We start from the raw sequence: 18,860 nt of genomic DNA on the forward strand, positions 1-18,860 counted from the left end.
CGCGAGGCGTCGCTTTTGGCTACCCGGCTCCCCGTATCGTCACTGCGGGTCAGGGCAAGCCTCTGTGCCCAACCGTCCTCGAAATGAACACAGTAGCGGACAGCGGCACAGACCCGGGCACAGGATACTGTCTGGTCACAGCGCGGGGCAAACGGACGTGCCCAGAGGAGAGGGTCTGTGGCCTCAGGTCCACCACGCTGCCCCCTGCTCTTTTTAAATGGAATATACATTTAAATTTACAGTGTAATAATGTGCACTCGACAGAGATCAACTAAGACTTTAAATAGTTCTTACTACAATTTTAACAGGTCCTTCATTGTGTTTTACAACTGGCTTGATGGGATGTTGGAGAAAAAATAACTCGGACTAAAGGAAATCTGATTTTCAGTTGATAGAAATGCAGCATTTGCTCATTATTTTTCAGCAGAGCCAAACTATTCACTTGCAAGCAAGGGACAGAAATGCAGCTGAGTGCGTGTCATGGAGCTAACCGTGCACAATTCACATGGGTGTTTCCTCTGCTTTGCTGACACGATCTTTAGTTTTCAGTTCAAGAGCATGCCAGACTGGAGATTAGCTCCTTTCTCCTTCTCCTCTGGCCAGGTAACCACTTGGTACTGAACCTTGCATGTATAGTTAGTAGTTTAGGGGGGGGTTAAGGTCTTAACTGTCCAAGGGAGCATATGGAAGGGGTTGTTGCATTTGGTACAAAATGTTTTTGCACAACTCATTGTTGAAAATTATCTGCTACACTTAATATTCATCCCTTCCCCAACTGTGTGAACATGATAAACAAATTTCTTTACTATTCCTTGCGCAGCAGTGCTTTAAGTAACAGTTTAGTTACCTGCAGCCTAACTACTCAATGCAAAAGATTGGCTGCATCCAGTTATCTTTCTAAAGCCACACTGGGTGCTTGTCTGGCTTGTCACAATTCAGTATATTATTTTAGTATTCTGAACAGGAAATTACCATTTCCTACTGGTGTCCAGCAATATCCTCCTTCCCTTTTTTAGTTTGCAGTGTAAGTGTAATCCAGAATACACATCAACAGCTGATACAGACTTATCACATGCTCATGCTAAATTCACCAGACAAGCAACTATGCTAAAACACAGTCAAGCTTTTCTACAGAATGAGACTGACACAGCCCATAATTTAGTATCAAGATTTATTTAGGACAATTGATGGTCATGCTCCATTTGAATACAAAGCACCAACATTTAAGTAACTGAACATTATCCAGACACAATCCCACCTGAGCCTGCTTCATACAGATACATCCTTTAGCATAACCCCATGTCTGGCCCTGCTCATTAATTGCAGTGGACAAAGACAGGCTGCTGCTGAGGCAAGTTCAGTGGAGATGGCAGAGTACTTCATAACGAGCATCTTATAGCAGTCTCAGTGTGAAGTACTATAAGCCAAGGTATCAAGTACTTGATCTGCTCAGGTCAGTAATACCTCAAGATGATTTCCCAATCAATTTAGCGTTTCCAGTTACTGTCCCCCAATGTTTCCAATTTAGTACTTTCTAAAAAATCACCTGGAGACAAGATCAGCTCAGCACAACATTCAACTGGGAAGTAAAGCACTGTGGCTGTGACCACGCTAGGAACTCTTCCCATTGCTGTAAAGGCAGTAACAATGAAAATTCTTAGTTGTCAATAACTTATCAGGGAAATAAACAATGCTGTAGTTTCAGAAGTGTGGCTAGAAACACACTGCCAACACCAGACTTCCCAACTCTACATTTTGAAGCCAGGCTCAAATCTTAGGCAAGTATTTCACTGGATATGAAGTTGGGACAGGTTTTTCTGGTACATGTTAAGCTTTCAGTGAAAGAAGACTAAGGAAGAAAGACCTAATACAGTTAAGGGAAAACACTTTTTTTCCCTCCCTGTTCTTTTAAACTGGCACTTTCAAGAAAAGGGTTTTAGAGTTAAAAGCAGTTTTTTACTGCAAAAAGGCTTATAAAACAAAAGCTGACCCTCCAAAAAGAAGACAAGTATCAGTCACTGTAAGTCACTAGTTATAATACATACATTCCACTTAGCCACTAAAAGCTGCCCAGTTACGTGCCCTCCCCATCTTTAAAAAGAACACTGTGGCAGACCAATACCTACTCAGTTTTTACACTGCTACTATCTCAATGGGTTAAAACTCTTGAGCAGATGGAAGAAATGGATTCAACTGAAATAGTTCATTTTATGCACTGAGCCACCGATGTCCCCTGCAGCAGGAGCACAGCACGGTACACTGCAGATCGATTTCACCTGCTGGCCCACTGCCAGGGTCTCCCAGCAGCAGGGGAAGTGAGGCTCTTTGGTGCAGCAGGCAAGCATCACGGCAAGAGAGCAGCTAGAGCAGTGCTTCCTCCAAAGGGAGTGCTTGTCAAGTTGTACAAACAGTCCGAGAGGATGCTTTCAGAACAGGAAGGAAGCTCTTGGGGAGGTTAGTGAAGATTTAATCAGAAAAAAAACACCTTTTCATACCATTTTGCCTGGTATACACACATAAAAAAATAAGCAGACTATACAAAGAACTGAAGTGATATAATTTAAACATGCCATCAAGCTATAAACCATATATACATAGACAGATGCCTGTACAAACAGAACAAGACCACTTCATTACAGGGCAATTCTGCTGGAAGTTTTTGGAGGAAATCTTGACTGATAACGAAAGGAGTCAGATGTTGCTTCGCTCAGTTCACAAACACCATCACCTTTCCTTAGCAAACATTTAATACAGCTTCAGCTGCACAACAATCTTCCACCATCTCTGGACTCCCTTACTGTACAGAGGTAGATTTCTGTAGGTGTTCTGATATTGCACCACATAAATATAACGTTTTTATTATGACAAGGAACAACTTACCAAGGCTTTTTTCTGGGTCTAATCTACTTGTGTGCATTCAGATAGCACAGTAATCAAATTCATTTGCACTGGAAAGAAAACATCCTTCAAAGAGACAAGTTTTACTTAGGTGGAGGTCTAATTGAAAGCTGTCAATCTTGTAACAACTTCACATTAAGAGGACTATCTCTTGTCATCGGTGTAGCACACTGAAGTCTGTTTCTCTCCTTTTAAACCTCTATTTAGCCAATACAAGAACTTGCATGTTGACTTCACAAATGCCTTTAGCCCAGCCACTGTGTTCATGTTAAATGCAGCTTTCAAATACACAGGTTCTTGCAGTATTAGCTCTTACTCCTACAAGCAGTTGTAATAAATTTACAAGATTCATCCAAACTGCCTGAAACAAAAAAGCTGCTCCACACTTGCAGACTGGAAAAGTAAAGTTGAAACCTTGATAGTGTCAAGTAGCCATTAATTGTGAACGAATTTGATGCTACTTGGACAACATGAAGAGGTCTGGTAATAAGGTTTTTTGGGGTTGTACGTCACATTCTTTAACCCTCTGGCAACTCACGGGGTTGCAGAAAAGCCTGCATGTAAGTAACACTAAGATGCCTGTTAATGAAACCTCCACACTGTACCTTAAAAAAAACTAAGTGCATCAAAATGAATGATGCCTCTGTATGATGACTTTGGAGGAGCTCACAAGCATTGCTAAGTACTTTATTCAGAGGCACTCCATGAAGTGATTTTTGCTAGATACATGAAAGACCAATCTGCTGTTGCGTGTACCAAAACATTGATTCATTCAAGTGCTGTAGGTCTGGCCCAGCATATCTGGCAAAGTAGCAGTGGCTCATGTGACAGCAATATACATGTGTCACTCTCCCAAAGACGCCAGACAAAGGGAAGGAGCAGCACCCTTCCTAGCTGTTGGTTTCTAAAAAAAAACCAACAAACAAACTTAGAAGGAAAAGAAAATATTCTTCATGTACCAACCAACCTACCTGGAACTACTTTCAAGGACTGACTGCATTATAACCATTTTGTTTCCCAAGTTCAGTTTACATGAAGCATCCTGTTCCCTACAGAACATAAAATCAGTCTGGAATGGGATAGTTTGTTAAAATATAGACAGAAGGTATACATCAATTCATTATACTTCTCCATGTACATGCTTGTCCCTCTGAAGGGTTTTCTGTCAACGAGGCAAATAAAATCCCAAGTCCCTTCACAACTGCAACAGTACTGCAATTCATGGTGATTGCTTTCCCATGATGAAAGGGACTGCACACCTAGGTGGTCTTGGGGGAGCCCACTTTGTGAAGGGAACTCTTCAGCCTCAGGCAGAAAGCACTGACATACCTTGCAAGATCATGGTTTTGAATGAAGAAATCCATTATATGCAGGAAATGAACCACACAAGTTAAACTATGTGGTAAAAAAGCAGGGCTTTTGGAGGGAGATGTCTCTTTTTGCTTTTCAAAGCAAGGGCTCTTCACAACTCACCACCCACAATCCGGTAGCACCTCACTCACACACTCAGCTAGTGCATAGCAGCTGTAATTGCATAGTGTTTCCAGTGCTGGATCTGTAACTAACCTAAGCAAATCTTTTGCAAGTTTGATTTATTACCATTTGATATCCAAGTTGCTTGCTGTTTGATTTACTGCGCTGTATTGGGTGTGCAAAGTTTCCTGGGCCTTCTTGGAGTCCATGCCTTCCAGCCAGTCCTGGTACATCTTTTGTACGTGGAGGTTGGTTTCTGGAAGTCTAACAGGTATTGCAGCATACACTTCTTCCATCTGGTTAAGCAGTGCTTTATCTGGTTTTCCATCTTCAGTTTGTGCCTGACCTTTTCCATTTAAGCATCCTTAGGGGGAAAAAAAAAAGAGGCCAACAAAAGAAATATTAAAAGCTGCAAGGATGATGGAGATTTGATACAAACACAGTTTATTTTAACCTGGAATTTCTTTTTCATACTTACCTATGGGAAGAAGTTGTGTCTCTGCATAAACTACCCCCATGTTGTTAGAATTTGTGTTTCAAGTGACTCCAGTATCAAAACCATCCTCACGTTAAATGAGGTTTCCAAATCAACACTCTCCCTTCTCTGTGGTTTTATGATCTTAATTATGTTCCTTGACTTTTCTTGCCCTTGACAACCACCATTTCAGAGTAGCTCCCCTGAGCTCTGAAACAATCCTAAGAGCCATGCTGTCATTTATAGGTCAGAACAAATAACATCATGGTTAATTTTAGAAAACCCAATCAATTCCTGAGCCAACCTTGCAAATGGTTTTTGGACCATTCATTAAGCAGTAAGCATTTTCGATTAGCAAGAAGAGAACTAAAAAGCAATGAAATTAAGTGCCTGCCTGTAAGGCAACTCCCCTTTGAGATTCAAGACATAGGTGTAGAACAACTGCGGGTCCACAACTACTCTTACCTCCTGGGCAAGCAAGGACTTCAACAAAATGGTATAAAAACTTTCCTTTTTTCAACTTCAGAACCAGATTTTGGATATTTCTGAAGCCATAAGCTGCTGCAAAACGTAGCACAGTCTCACCATCCTTTTCCAGGGTAACTTCTTGGAAGTCCTTGTTCCTATAAAGAAGCACAGGGAACATTTTAGATCCTGCACTACCAAAGGGATGGCCCAATAGTGTCAGTTTGAAGCCAGATGCTCTAAAAAGAACAGAACAAGTACAGTAGTGAGATTTAGGAGAACTATTCCAGTTTCTGAACTGAGTTAAGCAGAAGTTGGAGATGAATTTTCAGAATAGAATTACATCAAATATGTAAGGGTGGGAAAGTTTATTAATAAACTTAAAGCTAGCAGGAGGCATTTTACAGAACAAATGTACAGATTGATGCCATGTAACTGCCTCTGTCAGTGCAAGACAGGTTAGCAATAACTGTAGCACCAATAACCAAGAGAGGTTCAGACTGCGCACAAGGAAGCTTTTATTTTTTACAGAGGGGATGGTCAAACACTGGAACAGGCTTCTTACAGAGGTAGTTTGTGCTCCATGCCTGTCAGTGTTTAATAGGTATTTGGACAATGTCCTTAGTAACATACTTTTAACTTTTGGTCAGCCCTGAAGTTGTCAGGCAGTTGGATTAGGTGACGACTGTAGGTCCCTGACAGCTGAAAATACTTCAACTAGCTCACCCTACATAAAAGATGCAAGCTTCTAACTTACTTTAATGCTTTGTAGGTGATTTCCTTGACATCCATGCCAAAAAGCTCCTTTGCAGCATGTTTAAAAATGTGCTCCAGATAACCATCAGATCTCTTCCCTTCGTGCCTTACTACATCTCCCTCCTTTATTTCATCAAACCTTAGAAAACAACAGAAGGAAGGATGAACTCCAGAATTTCAGGCCTTCAGTTCATTACACTGAGTTCAGAACTCAAACACAAGCTACTTTGTCCATGTGACTTTAACACCATGCAAATTACCACAAACTGCTGCCATGCTGGGACTTATTTTAAGAAGTGGACTTAGAATTACACAATTTTCTCTGCAAAAGAAATTTACTTTTAAAGACTAAAAAGGCAAAAATTTAATGTAATCAAGTCTCCCATCTTGAGCCAGCATTACTAGATCAATCCCTTTAAAAAGTAACATTATATTCCAACATAAACTGATTCCACAGAGCAGATAAATTCTCAGTAAGAACTTGTTTATTTCACTGGTTAGGCTGTTTCCAAAACCAAGGACCATCTCTATGTCATTTTAAGACCCTTACATAATTCTCATTGTGTGTGACAAGCTCTGGTAGAAGTGATCATAGAACAAGAGCTCTAAAAAGGTTACCACTGTATCAACTAAATGGCTCCAGCCTAGCCAAGGTCCAAACAGGACACTAACTGCAAGTGAAAAGGTCTTTTAGAAGTTTCCAGAGCTTTCTGCAAGAAAGCACATTTATTGCTCCACTACCACCACTTTGGAAAGACACCAAGGAACATCTGTCACACTTGAACAAAGATCAGCAAGCAGAAAGACCAGCCTTTGTAACTAAGCCTGAGAATTAAAACATGCAAGCTGCTTCCTCAGTCAGTCAGTAAACAAAAGCTCTTCAATGCTTTCGTCTCAAGCATGTTTCACTTGAATTCTGAAAAACTAACTGCTGTCTTCATTAAAAAAAGGGACTTCAAACAGCACCATTTCCTGAAATGACGCTACTTCTACCAATTCAAATAAACAGATGAGATGAAGTAAAAAATTTACTCTCAAGATGCTGCTCTGAATGAGAGGGAAGCACAGAACAGATGGTCAATGCCCTGATCGCATCTCAGCATCTTTGTGTTTAGCCAGGCAGTGGAGCAGGGCAGATAAGGCTGTTCAGCTCTCCACAAGCTCAAAAACAGGAGAGCTCTGAGTAAGGTCAACACCCTGAAGTAGACAGATATACTAAGCAAGCCATGATCTTCATCTAGTCAAATTTAATGTTACTGCATTAAAATATCCCTAAGGAGCTACATGTATCTTCAAACCCCAGATTTTAAAAGGGGTCATTGCCAAGTACAAAACATGTGATTTGAAGTATGTACAGGTTTTTATTAGCTGCTTCATAACTTTTATAGATAAGAATGAACATCTGAGAGAAAACTCTGGGGTTTTTTAACCCTTACATCAAAGGTGAGGTTTTAGTACACTCAGGCTTTGACAAAGGTTTCTTTTTTAATCTTTCAGAAGAAAACCCAAACCATACTTTTAAGAAATTTCATATTTATGTTGAATATGCTCAAAGGTGTTCTCATTTGTTATCAGAATAAGGAAGCAATCCACAACAAAACTACTTACAAACTATCTACAGCTACTTCAGTCACATCTTTCATAGACACACTTTTCTGGTCCATTATCTGGACAATTTCACCTGTAGGAAAACATGACATTTTACTTTCAATACAAAGCAAAATGCACATGCTGTGCCTCTGCTCAAGAGCTGAAAATTCCCACACCTGTGGTGCTTACAGTCACATCCTCCAATTCTTAGTGTGAGTCAGTTCCCTCCAGAAGCTAAGAAGCCTGACACTTCCAGCCCTGAAGAAAAGGACCTTTAGCTTGCTTAATGCTATTCTTAGCCTTTTTGTTAGGTAAAGTTCAAAGGAAGCTTCTACACTGCAGGGGAAAAAAGAGGATGCATAATTTGGACATGGAATCTAAAGGCAAAAGCCACCCCAAAAAGCCACTTGGAATGTTATGAATAAATCCAGTGGACATTACATAACAACCATGAAACAATGATTTGTGATTTTTTTCTAGCTCTTGCCTTTCTCGAAAGGTTGCCTAAATTTTGTTTTCAGACAAATAGCAACTTAGAAGGAAAAAGTATTTTTTTCACTTTGCCCTCCCTATACAATACCTACACTACTAGTAGCACAAAAACATACACTTAAAGGAGGAAAAAAGCTAACCTTACAACTAAAGCAGACTTCACCAAAAGCCAAGTCTGGCAGAAAGGCTATTCTAACAACGTGATTCACTTGGCTCTTTGTAAATAGGAAGTTTAAAGAAGGTTTAACCTGATGTCAGCACACAATCAACTTCTTGTGAGTTATACAAGGCAGTGTAGAAATCCTCCCGCAAGGCTTCCAGTTTTTTGTCATAACAAGGTGCCACAACCACATGGAATATTTTATCAGGAGACAAGTTCTGTGAACAGAGGAGAGCACACGTGAACTGTATGAAGAGCAAACAACAGCTTAAATGATGACAAAGGCAAAACCAGCACCATACACTCTGTAGGTAATACTAGTAATCAATCCTCAGCAATTAAGGACTGCCAGATGCAGATGAAGTGATTTGTCAAAGTCACAAAGCAGCCAATCTTCAGACTTTTACTTATTCCTTCAGACCTCATTTCCTGCAGCTTCTGATTGCTTTAGAAGGTGAGTGCAAGTCAGGACTTTAAAATTCTGTTTTCTGGCTGACCTTTTGTCATTTCATCCACAGCTAGTCCATCAGCACTACTCTACTGCTGTCCCTTCCTATATAACGTGGAAACAGTTAAATTTAAGTATGATCCATAAAAAAGAACAGCAGCTTTTTCAACATACTCAGTTAAGGTAAGGTTAGTTTCTAGGACATAATGCTTTTATTGATCCCAGGTAACAGAGCACTTCCACATTCCTTTCCTCTATTCCTGTTTTGGCTGTGCTATAGAGCTACACAGGCACCATTTAACAAGAATCTCTTTAGCTACTCTGGATTTAGTTTAATCCACAAATATGTATATCCACATTGCACTAGGACAGCAAGGGTTGTTGACTGCTCACACTGCACCACATTAAACCAGGTTCCTTGTACATTCTTCTTGTCATGGATGATTGTACAGCAGCAGAGCACCATTACTGAAGTAAAAAACAAACAATTCAGGAAGATGCTTTATCACTTCATAATATACTAAGATATGCATTTTGATATTAAAATCCACTAGCCCATCTTTATAGAAGAGTATAATGGTAAAAATAAATCAGAATTATTCACCTTCTGCCTGGCAAAGTAGCCCTTTACCAGGGAGCCCATGATCTGCTGTGGAGACTTTGCAGTGCAAATGTGAGAGGTCACAAGATTGGTAAGAACCCTTTCAGCGTACCGAATCCAACCTGGAATGACAGAAAACCACAGATAGTGAAGTGGCACAGAAACATGGCAAAGTGGCAGCAGTTAATAAAACAGCTCTTAAAAACAAAGATACCTCCATGATAGGTAGGACATCTCTGTTGGGGCTAGAAGCCCATCTTGGGCACTGTAGGACTCAAGGCTGTTAATACTGCTTTACAGTTGGCTATCAATAATTCACTGTGTCATCAATTCTAGCCCTAGAAGCCACTGTGAACTCCAAGATCCATTCTACCCTTTTCTAATGCACAGATTTAACAAAGCCAAAAGAACAGGACCTCAGCTAACAAGGAGTAAGCTGACTTTCCAGACCTCAGCCCTTGGATCACCGATACGACAACAAATGCACTCTGTTCAGCTGCTTAACTGTGACCTTCTGTTTCCCGTGATTTAATATCCATGCACCCAGCCTGCACCCCAGGAACAGAAGGGTCACATGAAAGTATTATCACAAGATGCACATGGATTAAGCCTGGAGGAAAAAAAAGGCTTCTTTAGTAACTAGAGTAGCCACACCTTCTTTAGAAACACTCCCACGTTCAACTACATGCACAGTAATCATCTGAAATCTCTCTGCATTCAACATTCTGACTCATTCAAGAGTTCTCCCCCTTTCACCAGACCCCTTCAGCATTTCATCTACAGCAAGCTATGTATACTCACATCACCCTCAAAACTGATTAAGAACTTTGCTTAACGTCCAACTTCAAGTGAGACTTTAAGTCCAAGATGTCACCCGCAACAAAGGGCTGAATTTCTTGGTGCTTGGTCCACATTAGCATGTTCTGCATGATAAGCACATCCTAGTTCTTAAATGCTTTAGTCTCAAGTGCTGTCAAACCAGAACAAAACCAGCTTCAATCAAAATAAGGAGGGTTTTAAACAACATTGTGCCTTCTTTTTAGTAGCCTTTCTGGAAGCTCCTTCTCCCTTCTGCTGCAGCTATGATTACCATTAATTGCCACTGCATTCCTACTATCAGCCTAGTTTTCAGATTTTTAACATTTTAGCTATTTGTGGACATGAACTATAAGGAAATTCCACTAAATTCCAAGAGACTTGTTGCCCAAATGAACTTCTAAAATGGTTTCCCTCCTTGTAGTAGGCTAAACAAGCACCCAGTAGCTCCAGGTCCACAATGCCCATTAGTCACTGTTTAATCACACAAGCAGCCTGGGTGAATGAGCAACACAAGACATTTATCTGCACCTTGCATCTGCACTGGCTGTTTCTGCCTATTCATTGATAGGGCTGAACTCCAGAGCCACTCTCACAGGATGCCCAAGGTGCTCAGTTCTCCATCAATATACCTCTGCACCCTTCATGAATTCATTCAGATACTCCTCCACTTGTTCTTTGATGGTAACATAGACCACCATCAACAAACCCTTCCAAATCACCTTTAAACTCTTGCAGATTAAGTTCAGAACACATTCTTAGTGGTCACAAAGTGCATCTGAATCCCCGGTAGCTACACTCTTCCTATTTAGGCTGTAAGCCTGCCCTGTTGACCTGTTCTATGAGTTCAGAGGTTGGCAATGGATTAGAAGTGCTGGCTGGTTCCCAAAGCAAGTGTTGCTGCTAACCAGTTTGGTGAATTAAGGAAGAGAGTTGACTAATCTGAGATATTACACATGCAATCAGTAGCTACACTGCTGTACTTTCTACAAGAAACATCCCCCAAGAATATTAGCTCACTTTCTTTTAAGGCAGCAGCAAGAGGAGGTAAGAACAGCAAAGACAAGAGACAATAAAATGCTCTTTGGTCATGTTCTGGGACAATACAGTCTCTCTTGCTCATGGCAGATTTTAGACCAGACCACTCCTGCAGAGGGTGATAGTTCTGTGGAAATTTACACCCCAAGATAAGTAACACTAAAGCAGTTAGACTTGAGTTCACATTGACCTTGTATCTACAGAGCTATATAAACCCCATTTTGTGATAAATATACCCAGTAAACAACTCTTCTGGGCCAAATTTACGTCATCTGGGAGGCAGAGAGGAAGGAGAATGAGGAACAGAAAATGCACCCAGATGATTAAAATCAGGAGACATGTGGAACAACCTTACTTTCAAGATGACTGATGATTATTTTTTCCCCTGTAATTGCAGTCAATGAGAATTTAATATCATATGCTTTCAAAATGCATTTACAGGGGGATTCTGGTTTTGTTTTCCAGGAATGGAAAGCACCCACGTTTCTGCTGCCATCTACACCACAGCAGATCCCTAACACTGTAACTAGCACTGAAAACAGTCTTTTGTAGAGGAGATAAGGAAGCACCATGAACTATTTAAAAATATTGCCCAAACAAGCAGCAGGTCTGTGCTCTTTTTCTGGATGAAGAAAATGAAAATTAACTCAAAAGAAGCTCTACAAGAAATCTTTGGGGTTTGAATTTTAACCCTAAGGCTGAGTAACATTGGGGTGTTTCAGCTCCACTGGTTTCATAGTTTTAAAAAAACCCTCAAGACGCAGCATATGTCTGCTCCTGATAATAGGAGGCAACACTAAGATAACAGTAACAGGAGAAACACCAAGCCCACTTTTTCTCCTAATACACATATGTAGTTCCTGAAGTCTAACCCAGGTACTTCCACTGAAGAATACACAGAAGTACAACAGCAGTATTTAAAACTTTACAGTGATGATAAACAAGCACTATTTTAAGTCTTGTCACTGTCACACTTCTGAAAAGAACACAACTCACCTATTTCAAAGCAGCACCATGAGCTTTAGGATGGCACTGAGAGGGGTTAGGCAAAGGAGTTACTTTTACTTCCTTTCTGATACTTTTTTCAGGAGTGTGACTTACCATACTTGAATTGAAATGAGGGTTTGCTAAGAGATGGAGGAAGTAAACAGCAGCAATCTTACACATCTTTTCAGTTGTGATAAGGGCAGGTTCTTTACATAACAGAACAAATTCTCACAAGTGAAGCATTCAGTGATCCAAGTCTGTGAGATTTCTAGTGGGAATTATTGTTTAAATGTTAATCATAACCATCCCACAGTCATCAAGAGTAAGGTCATTTGCTACTTCCCCCTAGCCTGAAGTGGCAAGTTGAAAACTTTGATTACTAAAGCTGTGGTTTCATTTTATCAGTTACCAAAGTTCCTTAAAGATCTTTTTCAATAAGGAAAGGCCATGCTAAACTTTGAGGTTTGGATGCACAAGCAGCAAATTTGTTTGCATTAACTCCTTAATTCCAGTTTGGATTAGTTTCTCTCAAATTCATACACAACATATTAAAAACCTCAGTGTTATTTCCACTTCAGATTTGTTATTCAGAGATTCATGTAGCATATACTGCTTCTATGAAGTGATGAGAAATGCAACTAATAAACACCACCTACAAACACCAGCACAGGACATCAGTAGTTCAGGTTGTATTATCACAAGCTGTGGGCTGCAGCAAGGTTCTTTTTCTGTTGTGGCTCTTCAAAAAAAGATTCATGCTCCTCACCTTATACAGAGCTCCAACAGAAAACAACTGTAAAATGCAGACATGGAATTTATTGTAACCTTTGCGTCCACTTGTTAAGGCTCTACACTGCACTAACACAAGCCTTAAAGACTTACCCAGCACTATCACACATTTACAGCTATTACACCTCACTTGTATCTGGGAAGATGATGATGCTTGTTGGAAACACATTCTGCTTTCCCAACAGCCCATGAAAACAGGCCCTGAAATGTGCTGAGGGTGACCAGCACTGCTGGTGACCAGTAGGGCTGTGCAGTGTTTGGTATCACTCAAAAGCAAGGCCAAAATGCTGTAAGCTATGCAAGGCTCTCCAGTGAAACGATCTCAGTTCCTTGGTAGTTCCAGTGGGACTAGGCTGAAATGCAGGAAGACTGGAGAAAAGGGTTCTTACCAGGGCAAGCAGAGGCAAACATTGGTAAGGCATGCTCCTCCTGGTTCCTCCGCTGATACCGCTGCACAAATTCCCTCTGGCTCTCCAGGATACTGAAATCAGCAGCTATAGTGGTGTCAAATACATAATGCACCCCTGTGAAAGAAAGCAGGAAGGAAAACTAGATTACTAGAATATTTGCTATCTCACAGGCAAGTCCCAGGCCTACAGAAAAACTTGGGAGGATTAACAGGTATATTCTTTCCCCTCCCCTAATTTCCGCTAACAGAGTAGTAAAAAATAAAAGCCACGCACTGAAAATCTACCTTTGATGTGATGAATTTAAAATGGTCACCAACTTGCTAATGCTGTCTAGGACCACTTCAGATGGTTATCTGTGTCCTTAGGAGCAGCTTGCCATTTAGCATGTATTGGTTTTGTTTAACTGAGTGGGTTTTCACAACTCCTGGGCTGTATGTGGCAAGTCCTGAAAATTCTTTTCAAGCCATGCTGAAGTCACATATACATGGGGTTTTTTGTGTGGATAATGGTATCTATCCAGCTGAGAGGCATATCTTCCATTGCTGAAGGTATCAGCAAAGGTACATGAGCATATCACCAACACTGCAGAGACCTTCTGCCTGCTTATTTAGCAACATACTCCCTGTAAGCCTACATAATGTTGAGCATGCCCCTACAGCAAGGCCAAGATAATTAACTTGTTCTAAGAAAACTGGGGCCCACCAGAACTCAGCATTCCTTGTAGATTAAGAAAATCTACTGAGTACAGAGATGAAAAAAAAAAAGGAAGCAATTTATAGGTTTATTACTGCATCACTCAAGTATATTAAAAACTCCTCAGATCTACAGGCAAAGTGAGTTATGTTTTTTAAAGAAAACCTGTTCTATCTACAGTAAAGAGCACAGGAGATACAGCTGCCACATGAAGCAGGCATATACAATTCTCATGCAACTTCAAATTGCAGGGAAAAAAAGAACAGAGACTAGTTCAAGAGGTATGTCAAAAGGATTGGAAGGCATTTAGAGTAAGAATTCCCTACTCTCTCAAGTTACAAAGTTAGAGGATATATTATTGTAGCACACAAGCAAATCCTCCTTGATTTCTTGTTAGTGAAGACTTTAAGGGCAACTCTGTAACGTCCTATTGTGTGACCTTTACTATCAACAGAGTAATAGCTCCAATCCATGTCTGTAACTGGTGCATGTCATTAATATCACACAGTGGCACGTTTCAAACTCTAAAGTGCCATTGCACAATCTAATTTATGACTGCACAACAAAGAACTCTGCTGAAGAAGCAAAAAACACCCAGCCTAAAATAATCTCCCCTTTCTGCTTGACCATCAAACTTACCAAGACTTTTGAGGAAACCACAGAGTCTCTTGGCTGCATCATTCACAGAGAGGTTGAATTTAGCAGCAAAATAAGGCAATGACTGTGGGCATATTGACACTGCCAACACTTTGTGTTTTGAGGTATCACATTTCTGGCAAATAAAAGGAAACAAGACATGTAATTACAACAGGATAAAGTTCTCTACTTTCCCTTCCTTTTCTGCTCTTGGGAGTTACTCAGCATCCCGTGCTTCAGTGGGCCATATCACTAAAACTCCTATGAAACAACTATCAGGCCTGCTGAAAGCAGGACAAGATGTTCCTCCAATCCTGACAGTGCTCATCTCTAACAATGTGTAGGGGTTTCTTTTATATAACTCAGGAAAATCCACCCTTCCTAAACCAATTCTGTGGTTGGTCTCCTAATGGTATAAAGAGATATTTAGCATCTATGACATTCTAGCAACCTGGAACAACCTAGCAAGATAAGCAAGAATATTTATAAACACTGAACCACAAAAAAAACCCCTGTTATTACAGTAATGAGGAAGTTTGATTTTCCAAAACTTTTACTTTTGCAGGTGCAGAAACCTTAGTCTAGCAATCAGGTTAAGTGTCACACATCTTGCACAAAATTATTCTTAGTACTCTAATGTTGGCTTTGCTTAAGTTTTCACTTCCTCTTTGAAAAATGTATATCCTGACAAATCTTCACAGTATCTGCCCTGGGAAACCAAGCTGCTTAGTCATGCTGAGTGCCTTCTCTTCACAGAAAACCATGTTATTATTTGTGTTACTTCACCTTATTAAGGTTAAGAATACGAAAGAACTCTTTCTGATTCTGCTGGAAAACTCTGGCTCCTTCTTCTGATGTCATACAACTGTCACAAGCTAGGCAGTCGCTAAGGAATATTTTAGCATTAGCCAATGTATGAAACTCATTTTTCTGGGGAGAAGAAAAAAGAAACAGGTATTTAATAATGATCAATGGATTTTGAAAGTTACTGTAGTGATCCAGATGAAAAACAAACACGTTGTCATGGTTTTGTTTAAAACAAGACAATCCATAACACTTGCATAACACTCAAGTTTGTTTGGAAGTAATCAAAATAATCAGTTCCATCCTTCTTCATAGCTCTGCTCCTATTATTACCATGAAACTGCAAAACGTTTAAGCATAAATACAGATCTAAATTTAGCATATGTTCTAGTAACTTGATTTGCACTGCATTTCAGAACTGACAGTGCCCATCAACTTACCAAGCAACTGAGAAAACTTGAACTATTAAACCTCTTTAATAGCCAAATGCCTCTCTAGTGGCAAGATGACTTTGGCTTTTTACCACAGGGTAAAACAAACAGATTGCAGTCCTACAGTCACACTGAACATACACTGTTAAGATCATACTTCTGACTACAACATCGTGGCAGCTCATCTGTGGGAAGAAGGAATACTTGGGCAGAAGTGCAACATAATCAAGCTACTTCAAAAAACACCCACCCATTCAAAAATTCCTCAGTCCCAAGTGCCCACTCCCAGAGAACCAGTTATCCATGGAAAAACAGCAGGTTATCTGTGAGTTTTTCTAATATAAAGAGAACACTTTGTGCACTATACTGCCAGCATTCCTATTTTCTGCTTCCAAGCACCTTTTATTTTGAAGACTTTATGTAATAAACTTTTCACACTCAACACCATTTTTAATAACCTCAATTTGTGTTTTGTGCTTGCCAAGTAAAAAGGTTATTTCACCTTCTTTAAAGATTTTTGATTCTCACTGAGATGTCTAGAGGTGCTCAAAATGGGTTACAACTGCTTGTTGATTAGCGCTGTACTCAGTACTTGAAGGTTCTCCACTTATGACCTCCTTTAATACACACAAGAGAAAAAAAAAAGAAGTCCAGCAACTACAAAAAGAGCATTACCTCTTCAAAACTACCATCTGAACTCAATGCATCGACAGATGTACTTCGTGTATCATCATTCTTCTGTTTTTTACTGCATTCCTGAAACAAAACATGAAATACACCCATTATGTAAGACACATTGACCCCGCAGCAAGAGAATGTTCAAGAGATCTGTGTGCATCATTACAAACTAACCTAATCCTTTAACAGTTGTTGGCAAAGTCATAAATCAACATCTTTACACACAAAATCTTGTTTTCAAAGTGCATTTGCTGCGGTGACAGCAACTGCTCCTAACATCCCGGCCTCAGCAGAGACACGGCGCTGCGCGGTTGCTAAGCCCGAGAAGAGGGTGACACCAAGCACACCGACCTCGGTGTTCACGTCGCAGCCGTGTCCAACAGCCGCGTCCCCACGATAACGCTGCTCGGGGAGATGCTGGCCTCCGGGGATTATCGTCGCCAGGCTGGGGACGAGTTGAGGGGCGCGGGGCTGCGCCGCGGCTGCCGAGAAGGTGGGTGACCTTGGGGCCGGCAGCCGGCCGCCACTCTGGGCAAAACAGGACGCCACCGCCTTGGGCTGAGGGAGACACGAGGAGTGCACGGCCACGCCACCGCCGCACTCACCTTCTTGGTGCAGTTCTCGCACTTCATTTGCGATCCAGCCAGTGCACCTCGGCCCTGGCGCGGCTGCCGAGCTGTGCTCGCCGCCGGGGCTGCAGGACAGGAGCAGAGCGGAGCGGAACAGGCAGGTGAGCTCCCGCGTACATACGACTCGCTGCTAACCTTCCCGTCCCTGCCGCTCTTTGTGGCTGTGTCTGCCCCTCTTATCGCCCCAGCCGGGCAGTCCCCGCGGTCGAGCCGCTAGTCCGCAGCCAATGCGGCCCCCAGGGCGGGGGCGGCCCCGCCGCGCCCCCCACGTGCTCCGCCACGCACCGGGCTGCAATGAACCAGCCACCGCCCCGGCCCCGTTACGTGGTGCGAGGGGGCAGCGAGCCCTCCCCGCAGCCCGTCTGGGTAAACATCGCTCAACGACAGAAACGGGACTCCCCGTGGGGGGAAAGGTCCCCTCGCACGCAACGAAACTGCCCGGCGGCACGGCCTCTTTCCGCCAGCAGCGCGGGCAGCTCTGCTGCTGCCGTTACTTCTCCGCATCTTCCGCCGCCTCGGCTCTTCATAGCCCCTCCGCCCTCAGCGCGGCCCTCTCCCCGACGCCGGCAGAAAGTAGGCGGGCGGCCAAGAGCTGCAGCTCGTCAGCTCCACGGAAAAAAACAACAAAAATCCCCACCAAAACCCCCAAACAACCTGAAAAGGTCAGGAGAACGAAGAACGGGACACCGTACCTCGCCGCCGCTCTGAGTTGCGTCCCCGGCAGGCGGAGGCAAGCCGCCGAGGCTGGCCGCAGAGGCAGGCGGGGCTGGCAGCACCTCGCCCTCCGCCGTGTCGCCGACAGGTTCCCGGTTGGGCCCGCCGCCGCCTCCCAGCCCCCCCGCGCGGCGGGGCTCATTGTGGACCTGAGCGTCGTCACGTAGCCGCCGCCGGCAGCGCGCATCTGCGCGTCCCCGCTGCGGGGCGGGCGTGAGGGTCTACGCTGCGCGCCCGCGTCCCTGAGCCGCCAGCTGAGAGCCGCTCTGTCTCTCCCTCGCCGTTCCATCCCGACTGGGCAGGAAAACGGGAGCGTCCAGGAGCGTCCACGACCTCCTTAGGCAGTCCGTCCCAGCGTCCCACCACCCTCCTACTGAACAACTCCATCCTAAGATACAGTCTAAACCTACTCTCCTCAGTTTAAAACCATTCCACATTGTCCTATTGCTAGACACCCTTATGGAAAGTCCCTCTCCAGCCTTCCTGTAGGATCCCTTCGTGTATTGGAAAGCAAGGATCATTTGGCTCAATGATCTTCAAGGTCTTTTCCAACCCAAACTGATTTCTATAATTCTGTGATTTGTGGCTGTTAAAGATTTGATAATCAAATTAATTGGTGTTTTAAAGATAATCTCCGAACAAAGTGTAAGAATAATGGGAAGTGAGGGGTGTAATTTACAGACTATAGGTCAGTCATCATTAATCATAGAATGGTCTGGGTTGGAAGCGACCTCCAAAGGTCATCTTGTCCAACCCCCTTTGCAGGAAGCAGGAGAAGATCAAGGAAATCAGAATTCTTTAGCCTACCTATATTGAAAGCAAATTAAAACACTCTATTGCTACCCTTTTAAAGAAAAGTAAGTTGATACTGCTTTAC

The 18,860-nt window shown here is 42.3% G+C and overlaps 1 protein-coding gene across 1 annotated transcript; it reads right to left on the reverse strand.

The window, feature by feature from the left end:
- Nucleotides 1-1,154: 1,154 nt before the first annotated feature.
- Nucleotides 1,155-18,046, reverse strand: NARF (nuclear prelamin A recognition factor). Its single transcript, XM_064150883.1, has 12 exons — nt 17,962-18,046; nt 17,246-17,334; nt 16,638-16,718; nt 15,514-15,657; nt 14,731-14,863; nt 13,378-13,512; nt 9,362-9,480; nt 8,398-8,527; nt 7,676-7,748; nt 6,069-6,206; nt 5,312-5,469; nt 1,155-4,735 (listed from the first exon to the last, which is right to left on the reverse strand). Exons 2-12 carry the CDS (start codon nt 17,270-17,272, stop codon nt 4,494-4,496), a joined length of 1,380 nt encoding a protein of 459 aa, XP_064006953.1. The 5' UTR covers nt 17,273-17,334; nt 17,962-18,046; the 3' UTR covers nt 1,155-4,493.
- Nucleotides 18,047-18,860: the final 814 nt, after the last annotated feature.

This window comes from Pogoniulus pusillus, chromosome 11 (genome assembly GCF_015220805.1).
Source record: "Pogoniulus pusillus isolate bPogPus1 chromosome 11, bPogPus1.pri, whole genome shotgun sequence".
Taxonomy (NCBI): domain Eukaryota; kingdom Metazoa; phylum Chordata; class Aves; order Piciformes; family Lybiidae; genus Pogoniulus; species Pogoniulus pusillus.

What these genes read in the sequence shown, in the direction of transcription:
- NARF (XM_064150883.1), bottom strand. Translation starts at nt 17,272, where the DNA reads ATGAAGTGCGAGAACTGCACCAAGAAG. An exon ending in GAAGTAGCTGTAGATAGTTT is followed by an intron (nt 6,207 to 7,675) that starts GTAAGTAGTTTT and finishes TTGTTTTCTAAG; the next exon opens with GTTTGATGAAATAAAGGAGG. An exon ending in ATCACCTACAAAGCATTAAA is followed by an intron (nt 5,470 to 6,068) that starts GTAAGTTAGAAG and finishes GCTTCTTTATAG; the next exon opens with GAACAAGGACTTCCAAGAAG.